We start from the raw sequence: 19,687 nt of genomic DNA, 5'->3' as shown, positions 1-19,687 counted from the left end.
GGACTTCGGTTTTTTTTTTTTTTAAATTAAATCTCTTGCTCCTCTTATTTTCCTGGATATCTCACTTACAGCCTCACAGTTCTCAGACTCTCTGCTGACCTTCCTGAAACTAACGAATTTCTTATATCTTCCAAGTTCTAAGCTCCTTCTTTTCAAATCTCATGAAGTTGTCACTCATGAGATATAACCGAAGGGGATGCTCTCACTGAAATCTCTGGAAGTTTTGCCAGTGATGGCAGCGAGGAAGCTCAGTGAGGAAAAGTTTGGACTCCCAGCACCAGATTCTGATCCGTTGTAAATCCAGAGTAACTCCACTGAAATCAGTCAAACTACTCTGGATTTACTACAATGAAATCGATGAAGTTACTACAGATTTATCTGGCTCCAAAATTCCAAAAATCAGATCACTTACTGGACAGTTACAGCTTCTATCTATTTGGTTACAGACTTGAATGATTGCATTACCTGCTGCTCCAGTTAATACAGCTACTTAATTTACAACTGTACATTTGTTGATGATACTGGCTAGCAGAATCAAATGTACATTCTGTTGAAAAGAACTAAACTATTTAAAATAATTTATGGAAAGTGAAAAATACATTTTGGGCCCTTATGCAGATTAAAGAAATTGCAGTTTTCAGATTAGTTTGCTTTCTAATATGCAGCAATATTGTCCTTATGGAGAATTCTGTATTAGGTGTCATATTAAAAAAAACTAATTTATTTTAAAATATCATCTCATGTCATCAAGTGATCCACTGAGGAAAGTGAAGTTTGATTCTTGTATTCCCAATCTCTAATCATCCTTCTGCTCCCGCAATACATCTTGTTATAAAGCCACGTTTTCTATGATATATTCTCTAGACTTCACATTCCTAGCCATTCCTCTGTACTCATGTCTTAAAGTCATATTATTTATATATTGCTCTATGAATTAGCAGATAAGGTGCTAAAGGGGTTAAACAATGTATTGAAGCAGCATTTAAAATTACAAAGTTAGAAATGACTGGGTAAGTCATTATCAACATGAATGTGCTAACTACTGTCATTTGCAGCTTTTGAAACTATTTTTTAACCAGGCCTTGAGCAATTGCTCCTGAAAGTGTGAAATACAGAGGCATGTACCTTAAAGCAAAGGTGAAGAAGGTTAGTACAAAGAAAAGGAGTACTTGTGGCACCTTAGAGACTAACCAATTTATTTGAGCATAAGCTTTCGTGGGCTAAAACCCACTTCATCAGATGCATGCAGTGGAAAATACAGTAGGAACATATATACACAGATAATGAAAAAATGGTTGTTGCTGTACCAACCATAAGGAGACTAATCAATTAAGGTGGGCTATTATCAGCAGGAGGGAAAAAAAAACCTTTTTTAGTCATAATCAGGATGGCCCATTTCAAATCGTTGACAAGGTGTGAGTAACAGTAGGGAAAAAATTAGCATGGGGAAACAGTTTTTACTTTGTGTAATAACCCATCCACTCCCAGTCTTTATTCAAGCCTAATTTAATGGTGTCCAGTTTGCAAATTAATTCCAATTCAGCAGTTTCTCTGAGTCTGTTTTTGAAGGTTTTTTTGTTGTTGGAGAATTATGACTTTTAGGTCTGAAATCGAGTGACCAAAGAGATTGAAGTGTTCTCCGACTGGTTTTTGAATGTTATAATTCTTGACGTCTGATTTGTGTCCATTTATTCTTTTGCGTAGAGACTGTGGTTTGGCCAATGTACATGGCAGAGGGGCGTTGCTGGCACATGATGGCATATATCACATTGGTAGATGTGCAGGTGAACGAGCCTCTGATAGTGTGGCTGATGTGATTAGGCCCTATGATGGTGTCCCTTGAATAGATATGTGGACACAGTTGACAACGGGCTTTGTTGCAAGGACAGGTTCCTGGGTTAGTGTTTTTGTTTGGTTGCTCGTGAGTATTTGCTTCAGGTTGGGGGGTGTCTGTAAGTGGGGACTGGCCTGTCTCCCAGGATCTGTGAGTAAGGGATTGTCCTTCAGGATAGGTTGTAAATCCTTGATGTGCTAGAGAGGTTTTAGTTGGGGGCTGAACGTGACAGCTAGTGCCGTTCTGTTACTTTCTTTGTTGGGCCTGTCCTGGAGTAGGTGACTTCTGGATCAGTGTTTGTTTGTTTGTTTTTTTTCTCCTCCTGCTGATAATAGATAAAAGGTTAGTACAGTGATTATTACTTATCAAATAAACTGCAAGCAAGAAACCTTTAACTAAAGTCAGCACTTGATAGTAAAAATCTTTCCAGATACATGAAAATATAAACTAGAGTTTGTTATCCCTGAAGAAATCTAGAAAATGAATTTATTGTGGGACAATACATTGATTTGTATGCTTGACTACTTTTTTTTTCGCTCCCTAAATTAACGGAGAAAAATGGCTTTTACTATGACCTCTAGTGGACATAGTGCAATCAAGCATAAAAGTGACTTATCTTACAGAAACAAGGTGGGTGAGGTAATATCTTTTATTGGTACAACTTCTGTTGGTGAGAGACAAGCTTTTGAGCTTACACAAAGCTCTTCTTCAGGTCTGGGAAACTTAATCAGTGTCACAACTAAATACAAGATATTACATAATTCTTCCCAGTAGTAATGTGCACATTTGATCTAATCTATCTCCTATCATATTGCAGAAAGATGACAGAAACTGATTAAAATCAAGAGCATTTATTTCATGTTCTCATTGTCTTTGAAATATTTTGTTACTAAACTGTAGGACTATTCACTTCTTTTTTTAACCTTTATAGGTGTCCTACAAACATCAGCTGTCAAGGTAAACTGATAGTAACAAAACAATTTAAATGTATTTATTTTTATGGGTTAGCAGCAGCAGTAAAAAGATGCAATAGTAAAACAATGGTGTATTTTGTCCTTGCTGTTCCCTTTAGAAGTACTGGCTTCTGCCCAGGTTTGGCATCAGTTCTGAAGAGAGATACTCACTTGCCCTTCCTCTTGGGCAGAAGGAGCCAAATTCGGTAATACCTGGTGTAAACTGAACGAGACGGATAGTTATACTTTGGATGAGCTTATTCCAAGGTGCTTCAGATGCTGATGACTATGTGCCTCACTTAGAAAAAAATCAAGGGAGAGGAAAAATAACGACCTCCCCCCAACCACTAAATCCCAAACCAAGAAACGCGGACAGGCTCATCATCATCATTGTGCTGTAATAATGTGTTAAAATTCTGTTCACAAGGACAAACTCATGCTGAACGCTGGGTAACTAAGTAAGACATGTCTTAGTAAAAACAAACATTCTGTACTGGTATAAGAAACAACAAGGAAGAAAAATGAAGATAAATAAAATCAGCGCATAATACTCTACTGAAGTGGCTATAAATAGAACAGCCAGAAAGAACTGACGCTCTTGCGCCGTTTCCTAAGCTATGCGTGTGGTGGGTCTGTAAGAGGACAGACAGAAGATAAGGAGGGGGAGGAATGTAAGCTCCTAAGCCTGAAGTGCATCGGGCACCTTAAAAAGAACAAACACGTCAGAATTCAGAAAAAAATGAATCCAAAAGATTGGTGTTTCCCCCACCCCATATCCTCAAAGCTGTGTAGGTGTGAGCGCGCTCTGCCCACCCAATTCCCATCCCAGCGAGCTTTTAACAGCAGGCTCATCATCCCTAATATGAATGTAAGGATACGATGAAAACAAAGAGCGCTGGTTCCCAGCTGGGTTAAACAAGCAGTGGGTAAGGTGGTGATCAAACGTTTCTGGGCCAGGGACTTTCAGTCACTTTGTTGGATACCGCCGGCTCTTTGCAGGCAACTTCTCCAACGTCTTTGTACGCAGAAAGCTGCCAGCAAACAAACGTGTTCTTGGTCTGAGTTTACAACCTCCCGCTCTCCGCAGGCTGCGGTGCAGAGTCCGACGGAGCCCAAGTCATCAGCTTTGCAAAAGTCACGGGCTCCCCCTAAAGCCACCCACTTCTGTTTTCCACCCTGCTCCGCTGCCTCAGGAAGAAGGCGAAAATGGGATGAAAGCTATTCGGGCCGAGAGCAAGTTCTGCTCGTGTGAAATATTAATGCGCCCGTGAAATGGAGCTTTTAGCCAACCGAAGCGCAGCCCTTTCGCCGGCAGGAGCCAGGGGGAATCCCAGCGGGGCTGGCGGGTAAATGACCAGTGATTGCCTGGGAGGCCTCATTCCGGGGAGCCGAGCGGGGCGGGGCGGGGCTGGCCCAGAGGGCGGGAAAGGGAAGGAGAAGGAAGGCAGCCGCTGGGTGAAGCCCCCCCACCCCGAGCTGCCGCCAACCCCTGGCGGCGGGGGACGGAGGCAGAGGCGAGAGGCAGCTCCACTCCCTCGCTGTGCCAGGGAGGCAGGAGGAGGCGTGTCCCCTCCCCGCCGCCACTTCCCTGGCTCCGCGGAGCCGCTGTGTCTCCAGCTCGCCTCTGAGCAGACAGCGGGCGGCGGCAGCGGGGAGAGCGGAGGAGGCAGCGGAGCGGGGCTCTCCAACTTGGCGGGGCTTTCCCTTCGTCCCTGGCCCCGCGGCGGCACCATGCCCTCGGCGCCGCCTCCGCGGGCCGCCCGCAGCAGCAGCAGCAGCACCACCACCCGGGCACAGGGAGCCCCGACGCCCGCAGCCGCGCCCAGCGGGCTCCCGGGCTCTTCCTCCGCGCCCCACTGAAGCGGCAGCTCCCAGCGCCGCGGCTTGCCTGGGTCCCCCTCCGCCCCGGGGCGCGGGCAGCCGCTGGCTCCGAGGGGACGCACGCGCCTCTCGCCGCGCCCAGCCCCGGGGAGCCGAACCGCAGGAGGGGCGCGGGGACCCTCCTCTCCCCGCCCGCGGGGGGCATCAGCCGGGGGCCCCGAGCCGAGGCCAGCAGCCGCCTCTTGCTCTCCCCCCCCCCCCCCCGCGCAAGCCATGAACTTTGGCCGGGGCCGCTCGGTGGTGTTGAACGTGGGGGGCACCCGCTACTCCTTCTCCCGCGAGGTGCTGAAGGACTTCCCGCTGCGGCGGGTGAGCCGGCTGCACGGCTGCCTCTCGGAGCAGGACGTGCTGGAGGTGTGCGACGACTACGACCGGGAGCGCAACGAGTTCTTCTTCGACCGCCACTCGGAGGCCTTCGGCTTCATCCTGCTCTACGTGCGGCACGGCCACCTGCGCTTCGCGCCGCACATGTGCGAGCTCTCCTTCTACAACGAGATGATCTACTGGGGGCTCGAGTGCTCGCACCTGGACTACTGCTGCCAGCGCCGCCTGGACGACCGCATGTCCGACACCTACACCTTCTACTCGGCCGACGAGCCCGGCGACGGCGGCGAGGACACGCGGCCCCCGGCCGAGCCCCCGCCCGCCGCCGAGGGCAGGAAGTGGCTGGAGAGGATGAGGCGGACTTTCGAGGAGCCCACCTCGTCCGTGGCCGCCCAGATCCTGGCCACGGTCTCCATCCTCTTCGTCATCGTGTCCATGGTGGTGCTGTGCGCCAGCACCCTGCCCGAGTGGCGGGCGGCGGAGAACCGCAGCGTGGAGGAGCACAGCAGGTACACAGCAGACTCAGTGAGGGAACCCTCCGGGTAGGACGAGTCACTTATTTTCCCACTGTCCAGTCCGGTGTGTCCAGTCCCGTGTGTCCTGCCGCTCATCCTGACAGTTAATGACTATCAATTATTGAGCACCCTGATACTCCACCCTCTCCCCCAGGACTGACAGCCCACCACACAACCAGCCCTGAAACTCCCCCGGGAGGGTAATGCCTGCCCTGGTCGGGTTTGGATCGGAAGCTCCTTGTCCTAGGCCCTATGCTAACTCCCGCATAAAAAACCTCCTTACCCATGAGCTGACATTGTAATTAACAATTCCCCCATCTGTAAACTAGACGGCTCTGAATTTCAATATTTATTTATTATAGTGCAAACCTCCTAAGTAACAGGGGGAACATTGTAGCTATTCTTCGTCTAGAAAGAGGGGGACAGATTCTAATCTCGGTTACACTGGAGTAAAATGGATCCTGCACCCCTTTTGCCCACGAATAATCATAACCCATAAGAATAATCCCTTTTAAGTCTGTGGGACTCTTATGAGTAAGGATTACTCAAGTGAGGAAAGGGTGTAGGATTGGTCCTCCTAAGTGGAGAAAAGCAAACTAAAACCCTAAACTTTAAGAAATAGATTTATTTTGCCCATTTTTGATTGTTTGAAAAAATTAAATGCAATATATATTCCATAAATATACTTACAAGGACCCAGTCCTCCAATATATACTGTACACAAATGCCCCGCTTCTGCAAGTTCTTAAGTATGTGAGTAACTTTACAGCCCTACATCCTGGCAGGACCAGATTCTATACATAGACTCATAGACATTAGAGATGGAGAAGGTCTGTTAGAGAAATGATTCTGTTCCCTTACAAGTGTAGTATATAGTGTCCCAACAGATATTTAAATTGATGCCATACATTACATTTGATTTTAGCCAAAACATATTTAAAAACATTAAGGTTGTGAAATAAACAAAGACATACAAAATTAATATTGTGGCTTTCGGGCTCAATCCTCCAGGTCTTATAAATATGAGCAATCCGTATTGGGCTTGATTCTGATCTCACACCAGTGTTGAACTGGTGTAACTCCATGGATGTTAGTTATTCCTGATTTAAACAAGTGGGAGAACGGACTCAAATGCACAGACTAAGTAAGAATTACTCATCTGAGGGTGTTTGACGTATACAAAAAAAAAAAAAAATTCTGTTCCTCTTTGCTGATGGGGGATATTTGTGTGCCAGCAGAAGTTTTCATCCTCCACAGTTCAGCCTATCCTGCTTTTCTCTATAGTTAAGTCATCTTGTCATGATGAAATCAGTCTGTTGCCATAGAATTAATTGGTATGTGATATATTCTGTGCTAATAGTCAAATTCATTCCTTGGAAATATGTTCATGGTTTCCATTGACTTAGATATATGTGTGCAGCTCCAAGTTCACTGTAACTGGGCCAAAGACTTCACTGCAGGATCAAATGGGGGTGGAGATGGACTGAGAGGGAGTTGACTCCTGTTTAGATACAAATACCATGGGTAAAAATGAAAAGATCTATAATTAAGCTTGATATATGTGAAAGTTTCTGGCGATTTAAAAGCTCGCCTTTAAATTGTCCCTAATTATTTCAGATATCTCCAAAGAGTAGATACCTTGGGTGATTTTTATATAACAAAAACTTACGTAGATACCTAACAGATAGAAAAATATGTGCTGACACACCTAAGCACTGTTGACTTTACTCACAATAATTCTTGATAGTGTGCAGGTCAACTGTAAAGTTGTTGCACTTACCTAAATGAGTTTTTATTTACAGCTAAGCGTTACATGTTTTATACTTAACTTTTAAACAAAACTTAGTACCCCTTCCACAAAAATGCATTTATATAACATTACTCACCAGGGTAACCTTGTCACATGTATAAGTATTTGAAGGAGTGAGCCCTAGATACTAATAACGTGCAATGTGGCCAGTACCTGGGGAAGAGAAGGAAAAAAAATATTGAAGAGTCGTCTGTAAATAATTGGAAAAAAACAGTATCAATGGTAGGTTGAGAACTATTTGTGATGCCATATGGAATTACAAAGAACTGGCCTACAGGATAGGGAATCAGGGTTGTGCTTCAACAATCCCTATGCTGCTCTTGCAGGAATCTTTACTATCTAGCCAATGATGTAACTTGGTTCATTTGAGATATAACTTTATTCATATATTATTGCTTCACAGATGTTAATAGTTTAACATTGAACATATTGCAAATGGGTGCATGTTCTTCCTCCGGTTGCCACCATACTTATAGGACACACTAGCTGAGGTGGCATAGTTCTTACATAGAGTGACTATCATAATTTGCACTTCAGTACTAAAAACATCAGGAGCTGGAAGAATGTGAGTTTATTTGCAGCTAGTGTAAATCGTCATAGGCACGTTGACTTCAGTAAGCTTGTGACAGTTTACACCAGTTGAGAAGCTGACCCTGAGAGCTCAGTCCTGCAAACACATGAGTATTTGTTACTTATGTATTTCCAGGATCAGGCCCCAGCACAGCTGTTATCTGGGTTTACTGCCTTCCTGCTTGCTTACCTTTGAATTTCCTTGCTTTCACTGGTATAGTTACAATTTAACGTTATTTACATTTAGAGCCAGATTTTCAAAAGAGCTCAGCGCTAAAGTTTTTCCATGAAATCCAGTATTTTTTTGAATGTAGGTATCTGCTGTGTTTTTAGTCTCTAGTATGTTCATTAATAAAAACTATTGGCCTTTTATCAGTGTTCTTCCTCCTCTTAAAAAGAAAAAACACATAAAAAATACAGTGTAACAAAAACTCCCATTAATTTCTTTGGTATGAGGGACAAAGTATTATATTTTTCTCACAGCACTGAGCTGGTGACTATATTTCAACAATAAATGGAGATGTTATTTAAATAATTCAGAAATAAGAATCTTTTCATCTTCTTAGTGTATGCACAATGTGCCTCGAGTGGCATGTGACAAAGATTCATCACCGTATGTGGTCCACTGGTTGGATCATTAGCTTCCCTGGTGCAGGCCGGATACTGAAGGGGAGCACAACATCCTTCCCTCACCCCCCATTTTCATAATGCAAAAGATCAGATGACTGCAAAAGTCCTCAAGATTGGCATGTGAAAGTTAAGGTATATCACATGACTGGCATTTGGCACAACTTTTTTTTCCTCCTGGATTTCACAGTGAATCAATTGCCTCAACCTTTAAATTCCATCAGTAAAGTTTAAAAAAGGCTTAATTATTTTTAATACCCATTATAAATTACATTTCATTAGCTTCTAGGATTTCCTGAAATTCTACTGGACTTTTATGGACTTGCAGTCCTTTTGCAGAAAAAAGTTCCCATTTCAGTTAGCTGAGGAAGGGCCGCAGGAGTAAACCCATTGACACAGTTTTAGGACAAGCTTTAGACTCTTTCTAGTGTCTTAAGTGCACCCCTCAGGTGACAAGCGTTTCTTCCTATGATCCAGTCTCTGTTGGACTGGATCTTGGGTGGCAATTCCCTGTTTTACAACTATTAACAACAGGCCCAACTGTGTTTTGGGGCCTATATAAGCCCTTTTCCTCTGGGGACCTGTGACCAGCAAACTGAGTAAACAAACTTCTAAACAAATCATTATTCATCCATCCAAAAGGTACATAGCACACAGAGCAAAGGGTAAAAACAACAGAGGTCTGTATATATAGTTCCCCTTACCTACACCTAATCTTTTCTTAGAAGTTTAGTAAATTCCTTTCAGCCCAGTTAGCTCTGTCTCTGGTATGGGAGAGAGCCTGTTTGCTGCAGTTTGTGTCTTTCTCAGACCATTTCCATTTGTGTCTTCCCCTGGGCAACTACTGAGAACCCACCAACAGGTAAATTAAGGTGCATATGATGATATTTATAAAGTATATGCTTAATTATTTCATCTATAACCATCTATCTATATCTATATCTATAACCATACGTTGTTAAGTGCATCACTTTGCGCAGCACTCCTAAGGTCTAATTGAAAGGCCAACTGAAGTAAGTGGAAAGACTCTCATGGACTTTAACTGGGTTTGGATCAGGCCCCTAGTCTTTGGATATCTAGATTAATCAGGGAGGGAGGTAGTTTATCTCCTGGAATATTTCATTATATTCTGGGGGCTCTCTCTTAAAAAGAAGATGAACAAGATAGCTAACTACCAGAGTATTTACTGCTTTTTAAAAATAAATTAACACATATAATAATTGCAGTTAATTTCAGTGCCCACTCATTTGTGTCAGAACCTTGCTATTCCCCTCCCAATTCTTTACCTGCACATTCCTTATACATTTATAATGTTTCAGTTTAAAATGTGCCCATCCTGATGTAGGCATCTGTAAACTTTTTGTAAAACCATCAGTTTAGAATCAATATTGTAAGAGAGAGACCCACTGTCACACATCAGTAGAATAAGCTATGATGGTTACATTTGTCCTGTGTCAAGTAATTCTACAGTACAACAAAGAGATGCATTCTGTTTTCATTGGAAACCACAACACTTCATTACGATTTTTCCCAGGCTATTTTTCAATTTAAAAAAAATAATTTATTTCTTGGAGAAGGTACCAGACTGGTCATCCCGGCAAGTGAATGGTTATCTGCAGAGCAAGTAAAGTATGGACAGAAGCTGGGCAAGCTTCCCCCAAACAGTCCTACCAATCAGCCTTGACCCCCTTCTGTAGGTAATACCACTAAGAATGATAGAGTAGTTCAGTCCACAGCCTATACAGTCCTCTGACTTTATGGAGACTGTTAGTAAGAGTGGTGTCTACTAGTGCCAGCTGACACCAGTTTTGTGTACATGTTCAGATGTGAGCACCCATTCACAAGAAAAAGAACTGAGAGCAACAAACCTTTCACGTGGTCCTCTGAACAGCCATCAGATGATTATGAGTTTTGGTCATGACCATTTGGGTCAATATGTGACCCAGTAGTAAAAAGATCTATATTCTATCAATCCCCTGGAGTCAGGTTCCCTTAAGTTAAAGCCATATCATATCCTCTCACTTCTGGGAGGGAGATAGAGAGCCTAGGAAACTCAGGGAGAGTCACGTAAGGGTCCTCTCTTAGGGAGAGGCATGGAGTATAAGAATTCCAAATCCTGCCGATCCCAGAGATTAGCAGGGAATGGGGCTTCTGGTTTGCAGTGAGGCTGCCCTCCATGGGGCTATTCCTAGGAATGAGGGAGCAGAAGTACAGAGCAGAAGTTATTACTGAAAACATTTCGCACAGCAATGTATTTTGTGACCTTGCTCTCCTACCTGGTACGTCCCACTCCTCAAGGGAGAACAATTGTTCCAGGACTTCCACAGGCTGCTGTGGAGCAGACAGCAGCAGCCTCAGTCTCCCCTTCTGTTGCTTCTGGTGATTTAAAGTCCTCCTCATAGACTCATAGATATTAAGGTCAAAAGGGACCATTATGATCATCTAGTCTGACCTGCACATTGCAGGCCACAGAATCTCACCACCCACTCCTGCAATAAACCTCTCACCTATGTCTGAGCTATTGAAGTTCTCAAATCATGGTTTAAAGACTTAAAGGTGCAGAGAATCCTCCAGCAAGTAACCCGTGCCCTATGCTACAGAGGAAGGCGAAAAACCCCCAGGGCCTCTTCCAATCTGCCCTGGAGGAAAATTCCTTCCCGACCCCAAATATGGCGATCAGCTGAAACCCTGAGCATGTGGGCAAGATTCACCAGCCAGATACCCAGGAAAGAATTCTCTGTAGTAACTCAGATCCCACCCCATCTAACATCCCATCACAGGCCATTGGACCTATTTACCGTGAATAGTTAAAGATCAATTAATTGCCAAAATCGTGTTATCCCATCATACCATCTCTTCCATAAACTTATCGAGTCTCCTCTTTGTTCCCCTGTGTCACACAGCAAATGGGTATTTAGGGTCCTGAAAGTTTTTAATTTGTGGACCCATCTATAAACTGATCCTGTTATGACACTGAAATGAGAGCTGTGCAAAATCTTTTTGGGACTTCCTAAGCCTTTCCATTGCAGGTCATTTGGAGCCTGTCATAGACTCACCATCCTGGAGCACCTCCTCATGGCAAGACTCAGCATTGCAGCCCCTCTGTCTTACCCTCCTCCTCCAGGCTTCAGTGGTCTGTGCAGTGACTTGGCCCTCCACTAAGGTCACACTAAGAGTCCGACCCCTCCTAAGAATTCCATCTTGAAGGAATGAAAACTCTTCCACGTGTCCCAGACGCAGTCATCCACAGACTCTTTCCCCCTCTCCCAGACTCTGTACATCTCTTCTCACTCCCTTTCCTCCTAGGGCTTTCTCTCTGGAGGACCAATTTCTCTTAAACCACTGATCCTTGGGGTATCTTCCCTGGAGTCTCTCTTCTCCCAGGCTAGCTTCAGGAGTCTCCATTTCCCCAGCTGTCCTCTTCATTTAGGGACAGTCCCACAGCATAAGCTTTTTCCCACAGAGCAGAAACTCACACCTTCTCACATATGACTCCACTTCCTAGTGCCCTGCGGTCCCTCCTCTATACGAATCACCCAGTCTGGTTCTCCAGCTAGGTCTAATGCTTAATTACCTGTCTCCCATCCAGGTGCCACAGAACTGACTAATTGGACTTTCTGTCTCTCCTTAATCCTGCCTCTCCCAGTCCTGTTTGGAATGTACCCTATCACAGAGCCTTTACAACCTATTGTGCCAATTGGCTGTTGTGCATGCTCATTCTCAGAACTATTTTCCCAGGAAGAGATGCCCGCCCCCACCCTTTTTCACATACTGAAATCATGGTTGAATGTGTAGAATGTAACCCCCAGTTAGTAAGTATGTATAACTTATGCTTTCCTAAGCACAGTAAAACAAAAATAGCTGCTTTTCTAAACACCACCTATCATCAATTACCAGAGGGCATTTGTTCACGTTATAAAATAGATCTCTGCAAAATTTCAGTTAAAAAACTTGAGCTGTATTTGAATCTCCGGAGCCCAGAAAATATGTTTGAAACCACTAGTGTTTAGTTTCCTACCTTCACAGAACTTCAGAACACCAAACACATTTGTTTCCAACATTTAATAAAAAAGAAGAAGAGCTCCTTGCCAGGCTGAGATCCAGTTTGTCGTGTTTTAGCCCCAAACACCATTTTATAGCTACATTCTAAACTCCTTTATATATAGAGGGCTATGACTAGGTGATGGAACTACATACATCAATTTAAATATAGGGACATGAATGCCTCTGCTATAACTGACTTGTCCCATGAGACATTCATACAAAGGTACATTCAGACTGGGACAGATTGTAGCTAGCCCTGTGTGCGGGTGCACCAGAGAACGAAAGGGTGCCAGGATCTGACATGTCTCCTTACTTCCTCACATAGGCTGGCCATAATGGGCATTGGCAAGATCTACTCAGGACTAGGTGCTGCAAACTTCTACAAAGTGGGTAGGAAGGGATGGTGAAGAGCTAGTGTTTCCCCATCCCCAGCAGGAGTGGTCAGAAGACAACTGCAGAGCAAGTGCACTCTGTACTTTCTTTAGGCACAATAACTGAACCCCTGGGAGCTCCAGAAGGCATTTTGGGAAAAGGGACCCTGTTACCACCCCTAGTGTGGGGCTGTGATCATGTATGACATAGTATATCTGAATGGGCTAGACTGTCACTGACAGAATGCAGAACTGAAAGATGTTGACAGGAAAGTTTTGAGAACACAATAAGTCGAGAATTCCCAACCACTTTACAGATTCTGGCCCTGATTCTGCAATATTTGCTATTTTATACTTGACATTTTTCTAGTTTAATGCTGCTTTTGTGTGGAAATAAGATTTTAGGAACAATTTAGGCACAAATGGATGTTGACGGACTTTAATCACATATTGTCTTGTCATGTTTTCTTCATGTGTCCTGTTGACTGTGTATGTTTTATTCAGAAGTTTAATAGATGATAAAGCCACTCCAGTTAATTCTTTTTTTGAGATTTCAGCTAATTTCTTGGAGAATATTCTAAAGAAAAGAAAATTATCAGTTTAAAAAAAAAAGAAGAATTCACAACTGAAGGATGCTTTGTGACAATTCAGAATATGATTACTTTGAGTACATCACACTAGTCTTGTTAGTGACTTTAAAAAAGGCATTTCCAAAGCAGTCTAAACCAGTCTATATGTAAAATAGGTTATTCTGCTAGGTAATTATAATTCAGAACAGAAAATTAAACAAAATGATTGGTTTAGAAAAAGAGCTACAGAGGACTGATTTTCATTTCACAGACAAAGAACCACATTAAAAATAATGCTGAGGGTCTTATCTGAAAACTGATAAATACCTAGAGATTTAGCGTTTTTGATGAGAACTAAATTTTCATTGTGTTTAGGCACAAGCAGGGGTCACTGACACAATAGAAGATTTTACATACCATCTATGCTAGAATAGCTAACTACTGAATAAAAATGAGAGTTCAGCATTTTCTCTGAATTTCTCAGATTTTGTGAAATTTTGAGGGAGCATTATTTTATGTTTGTTTTAAAAATATTTTCTCAATTTTTAATGGTCGGTTGTTTTAAAACTGAAATGAAGAAGGGGAAAAACCTGCTAAAAATCTTGATTGGAAACATACAGAGTAGATGCTGGTTTGCCTAATGATATCAACATAAAGTCTGTGTTGTAAATATGTATTTAAACTTTTTAAACTTACATATGATTTAAACAATGGACTATAATATATAGTCTGTCAGGTGAACATAGAGTGAGACAGTTTTAAAATGTATATACTTTATTTATCCTCTTCCACCCTGTCTCCTCCTCCATTAAAAAGAAGCAGGGTGTTTGGCATAAGGAAATATCCAGAGTATTTTAAGAAAAGTGAATACAGAATATGCTGTGTCCTCATTCTTCCAGGTGTATGCATCTTAGTTGGTTTTAATTTCATATTATATGTCAAAGATAATTAGGCAATATTAAGGGCTAGTTGCTAAATCTCAGTTTTCTTAACTGATGCTATTTATCTATTACTGAGCATACAAGTAACAAACAATGAATCATTTAAGGCAAAGTTACTCAATCTGAGGCTGCAGAGCTAATATGTAGCCCTGCTGAGTCCTCATATATGCCGTAGGTCTGATCATCATGTTCTTCTTACTCTGCCTGGTCTCAGGAGCACCAACTACCTGTCCCCAGTGACACATGTGGGATAGGATGGGAACAAAGCTACTGGAATTATTCTATGAAGGGGAGGAGAGAATGGTCATAGAGAAGAACTGTATCCTTCCTATCAATAACCGGGAAATGGGGGAATGGAAGAGGGACAAAGAGAAGAATGGAGCCTTCTTCTCAATAGCTAGGAAATGTGTGGATGTATGGGGGGAGGTGGGAAGGGGCAGGTAAAATGGAATGATTGAAGCTATCCTATTGATTGGAGGGAGTGTAAAAGCTAGAACGCATGATATCCTAAATTTTAGTTCACCCATGCTTGCATCAATAACATAAGACCTGATGAAGCAACCAGAGCACCACAGTATGCAGCAATTATTTTGTTGCTCTGCAGTTCAATTCTGTAATAAAGTGACTCCTGTTTTTCAAGATGGAGTACCACTGATTCCCTGTCCAGCTAAAAAGCTATTTCTGTCACTTGTGCTCCAAAGTGAGTGCCATAAGCTTCCCGGCTTTCACAATCTTGGAGTTTCTCATTGTCTTCAGAGAAGTAGCACTCCTAGCTTCTGGATATGTAATATCTACTTCATAGGGCTGTCGATTAATTACAGTTAACTCACACAATTAACTAAAAAAATTAATCACGATTAAAAAAATTAATCGCGATTCATCACAGTTTTAATCACACTGTTAAACAATAGAATACCAATTGAAATTTATTACATATTTTTGGATGTTTTTCTACATTTTCAAATATACTGATTTCAAATAAACACAGAATACACACTGTACAGTGCTCACTTTATATTATTTTTATTACAAATACTTGCACTGCAAAAATAATAGATACTGTATTATTCAATTCACCTCATACAAGTACTGTAGCGCAATCTCTTCATTGTGAAAGTGCAACTTAGAAATGTAGATTTTTTTTGTTACATAACTACACTCAAAAACAACAAAATGTCAAACTTTAGAGCCTACATGTCTGCTCAGTCCTACTTCTTGTTCAGCCAATCGCTAAGACAAACAAGTTTGTCTACATTTATGGGCGATAATGCTGCCTGCCTCTTATTTACAAAGTCACCTGAAAGTGAGAGCAGGCATTCACACGGCACATTTGTAGCCGGCATTGTAAGATATTTACATGCCAGATATGCCAAACATTCATATGCCCCTTCATGTTTTGGCCACCATTCCAGAGGAAATACTTCCATGCTGATGACGCTCGTTAAAAAATGTGTTAATTAAATTTGTGACTGAACTCCTTGTGGGAGAATTGTACATCCCCTGCTCTGTTTTACCAGCATTCTGCCATATATTTCATGTTATAGCAGTCTCAGATGATGACCCAGCATGTTGTTCGTTTTAAGAACACTTTCACTGCAGTTTTGACAAAATGCAAACAATATACCAATGTGAGATTTCTAAAGAGAGCTATAGCACTCGACCCAAGGTTTAAGAATCTGAAGTGCCTTCCAAAATCTGAGAGGGATGAGGTGTGGAGCATGCTTTCAGAAGTCTTAAAAGAGAAACACTCCGATGCAGAAACTACAGAACCCAAACCACCAAAAAAGAAAATCAGCCTTCTGCTGGTGGCATCTGACTCAGATGATGAAAATGAACATGTGTTGGTCTGCACTGTTTTGGATTGTTATTGAGCAGAACCTGTCATCAGCATGGACACATGTCCTCTGGAATGGTGGTTGAAGCATGAAGGGACATATGAATCTTTAGCGCATCTGGCACATAAATATCTTGCAACACCGGCTACAGCAGTGCCATGCGAATGCCTGTTCTCACTTTCAGGTGACATTGTAAACAAGAAGCGGGCAGCATTGTCTCCTGCACATTTAAACAAATGTGTTTGTCTGAGCAATTGGCTGAACAAGAAGTGGGACTGAGTGAACTTGTAGGCTCTAAAGTATGACGCTGTTTTATTTTTGAATGCAGTTTTTTGTGTGCAAAATTCTACATTTGTAAGTTCAACTTTCATGATAAAGAGATTGCACTATAGTACTTGTATTAAGTGAATTAAAAATACTATTTCTTTTATTTTTACAGTGCAAATATTTATAATAAAAATAAATATAAAGTGAGCATTGTACACTTTGTATTCTGTGTTGTAATTGAAATCAGTATATTTGAAAAAGTGGAAAATATCCAAAAATATTTAAATAAATGGTATTCTATTATTGTTTAACAGTGCGATTAATCGCAATTAATTTTTTTAATCGCTTAACAGCCTTACTACTTCACCGTTTCTTGGCCAACTATAATTGACCTTATCCTAGTACTTCACCAAACAGGATCATCATGCAGGGCAAATGGGATCATATAAATGACACTGAAAGGCTCAATGGAGCCTAAGTTGCATCCTGTAATGTCCTAAGGCAGCCATGGCGTCAACCCAACTGGCTGACACAATGGCAGTGAAGTTGAAGAATAAGAATTAAGATGCTGCCTTTAGGTAAAGTCAAAAGCCAGTCTATCTCCGTGTCATAAATATAAAGGGAAGGGTAACAGCCTTTATGTATGCAGTAACATCAAATCCCTTCTGGCCAGAGGTACAGAATCTCTTACCTGTAAAGGGTTAATCAGTTCAATTAACTTAGTTGGCACCTGACCAGAAGGACCAATGGGGAAAGAAGATACTTTCAAATCTGCAGGGGGGAAAAGGGAGGGGGAAGGTTTTGTTTGTGATCTTTGTTTTGTTCCCTCTCGGGACAAAGAGAGAGACCAAGCAGGTAACCCAGCTCCTACTGAAATGATACATCTAAAATTACAGAAATTGTAAGTAATAGCAAGGAAATGCATTAGATTATCTTTTGTTTTAGCTTGTAAATTTTCCCTATGCTAAGAGGGAGGTTTATCCATTTTTGTAACTTTGAAGTTGTGCCTAGAGGGGAATCCTCTTTGTTTTAAATCTTTTTATTACCCTGTAAAATTACCTTCCATCCTGATTTTACAGAGGTGCTTCTTTTACTTTTTTCTTTATAATAAAGTTCTTCTTTTAAGAACCTGATTGATTTTAGTGTCCTAAACATAAAGGGTCTGGTCTGTACTTTTATTAAAGGCAATTGGTTGGTATATTATTCTCAAGCCCCCCCAGGAAAGTGGATGAAGGGCCTTGGAGGGATATTTGGGGGCGGGGGGGGGGGGAATAGGGCTCCAAGTGGCCCCTCCCTGAATATTTGTTTAAATCACTTGGTGGTGGCAGCAATACCATCCAAGGACAAGGAAAGGAATTTGTGCCTTGAGGAAGTTTTAACCTAAGCTGGTGGAATATAAGCTTAGGGGGTCTTTCATGCGGGTCCCCACATCTGTACCCCAGAGTTCAGAGTGAGGAGGGAACCCTGACACTCCCCATCTAATTGTGACACACAGGGCAGTCACTCACGTCCTAGTAGTGTAATGTTTAGAGGAGCTAGGAGGTCAGTTCTGCAGGGGACATGTTCCCAATGGGTGCTATCAGAACAAGAATGGGAAGTTATGGAAAATGGGAGGCAGAGAGTTCTTTTCCACATTGTAGTCATGAAAGAGCCCTTGGTACATTCTGTAGGGGTGCCAATTCAGGCCAAATTTCCACAGTGTAACTGCCTGAACAGGAAAGACCTCATCCCCTTCCTCCTCGTTTTTATTCATAGACTGGAAGAGAAAGATACGTTTCCTGCTTTTTCAACTCCCAATTGATTTCCCAACTTTGAATGAATTAGTCCAAATGAAGAAAATATTCCTTCTGTGCCTGCAGACGAGACTACTGCTGTCAATAGCTGGTTTAGCACTTCAGCAAACTCAGGTTCCAGGTGCTTAGCTAGTGACTTCCATCAGTTCAGTGGTGTGACACTTTGCATTAAGAAGTGAGCCAATCAGAGCTCAGATAGGGAGAAGCTATAAAATAGGAGTATGTGACCACCTAGGCGGGTTTAGTGGATGATCTTGATGAGATACATGATGGTGTTGTTATACCAATAAAATAAAAACCAGCAGGATCTTATTAAAGGGAAAAAGGCAAAATACCACATTTATTGTGAATACAGAAAGAATCATAGTAAGCAGTTAGTTATAGCTATAACATTCCATTCAATCTCATATTTATTTACACATTCATACACACACACAGGTTCTGCAAGGTTGTTATCATAGTTACCAGCCTTAGAGTTGCTCATGCCAAGCCACTGGCCAGGTGGCCTGGACATGAGGAGGGAGCAGGGCCTTGTCAGATGCTCATCTGATGCTCCTGGAAGTTGGTTTGCAGAATCAGACCCCCCAAAGTTCTCACTTTCTAGAGTCCATTTTTATAGGAGTTTCTATAAAACTGACGGCTCCGTACTGCTAGATGTTATCTTGTTCTTTGGTTCTCCCATTCTTGAGGCTGTTGGGTGGATTCCAGTCTGCCCTCCGGGGGTCCTGTGGTTATTTCCACTTGACGCCTTCTTCAGCTGATGGACACTGGATTCTTAAGCTGGCACCTCCCTGATCATTCAGTTATTATCCACACCAAAGCATCCATCCACATACATCCTCTATCTCTATTTTAATCACAATTGTTAATACAACAAAAGGGCGGGGAGCCTCTGGGTGCCGTTTCTGTTGTTACAGAGTATTGCTTTGAGAACAGATTCTGTCTTAGAATGTACTAACGCAATTAGCAGCTTGCAAGTTTCACACATAGAGGGAGAGAAACAGTACCAAAAACCAAGAGACCTCTTAATTAGTAATACCCTGGAATTTAAACTATGGGGAATCAAACTCATTTGTGATTTTAATACAGAACTTCTTTAATATGATCCAACAGTGTCTCCTGGAGTAAGAGGCTAGATCCCAAATCCTGCGATGACTGCCAGTCTCTTGCACTCAGTAGCAGTCCCTGGGTCTCCCACACACTCAGGCCATTAATTATTTGTAAAGTTTGACCTGAAAAGTTAGATTCCTTTCCCCTGATTCTTTCTTTATATAGAAAAGCAGCCTGTAATGTAAAGGTTTTGATAGAGGCTCATGGACTCATCATATTTATTTTTTATTTAAAAAATTGAGA

General features: G+C 42.2%; 1 protein-coding gene and 1 long non-coding RNA gene across 3 annotated transcripts in view; one reads left to right on the top strand and one right to left on the bottom strand.

Annotated features, from left to right (window-relative positions):
- Positions 1 to 4,881: 4,881 nt before the first annotated feature.
- Positions 4,882 to 19,687, top strand: part of KCNG3 (potassium voltage-gated channel modifier subfamily G member 3) — a 28,439-nt gene continuing 13,633 nt past the window's right edge. Inside the window, exon 1 of one of the 2 annotated variants that reach the window (XM_074949348.1) lies at positions 4,882 to 5,501. In XM_074949348.1, the coding sequence (XP_074805449.1) occupies positions 4,882 to 5,501 (620 nt within the window). Of the gene's footprint in view, positions 5,535 to 19,687 lie in introns of both variants that reach the window. The other variant, XM_074949347.1, reaches the window with a different exon arrangement.
- The window catches only part of LOC141985333 (uncharacterized), a 53,856-nt gene continuing 40,668 nt past the window's right edge, over positions 6,500 to 19,687 (bottom strand). The window contains exons 4-5 of the long non-coding RNA XR_012638908.1: positions 7,394 to 7,470; positions 6,500 to 7,008 (exon numbers count right to left, since the gene is read on the bottom strand). This is a non-coding gene — a long non-coding RNA (uncharacterized LOC141985333). The remainder of the gene's footprint in view (positions 7,009 to 7,393; positions 7,471 to 19,687) is intronic.

Source organism: Natator depressus, chromosome 3, assembly GCF_965152275.1.
Source record: "Natator depressus isolate rNatDep1 chromosome 3, rNatDep2.hap1, whole genome shotgun sequence".
Classification (NCBI taxonomy): Eukaryota; Metazoa; Chordata; order Testudines; family Cheloniidae; genus Natator; species Natator depressus.
Note: the sequence above shows the minus strand (reverse complement) of the source record. Positions and strands in the feature narration are given on the sequence as shown.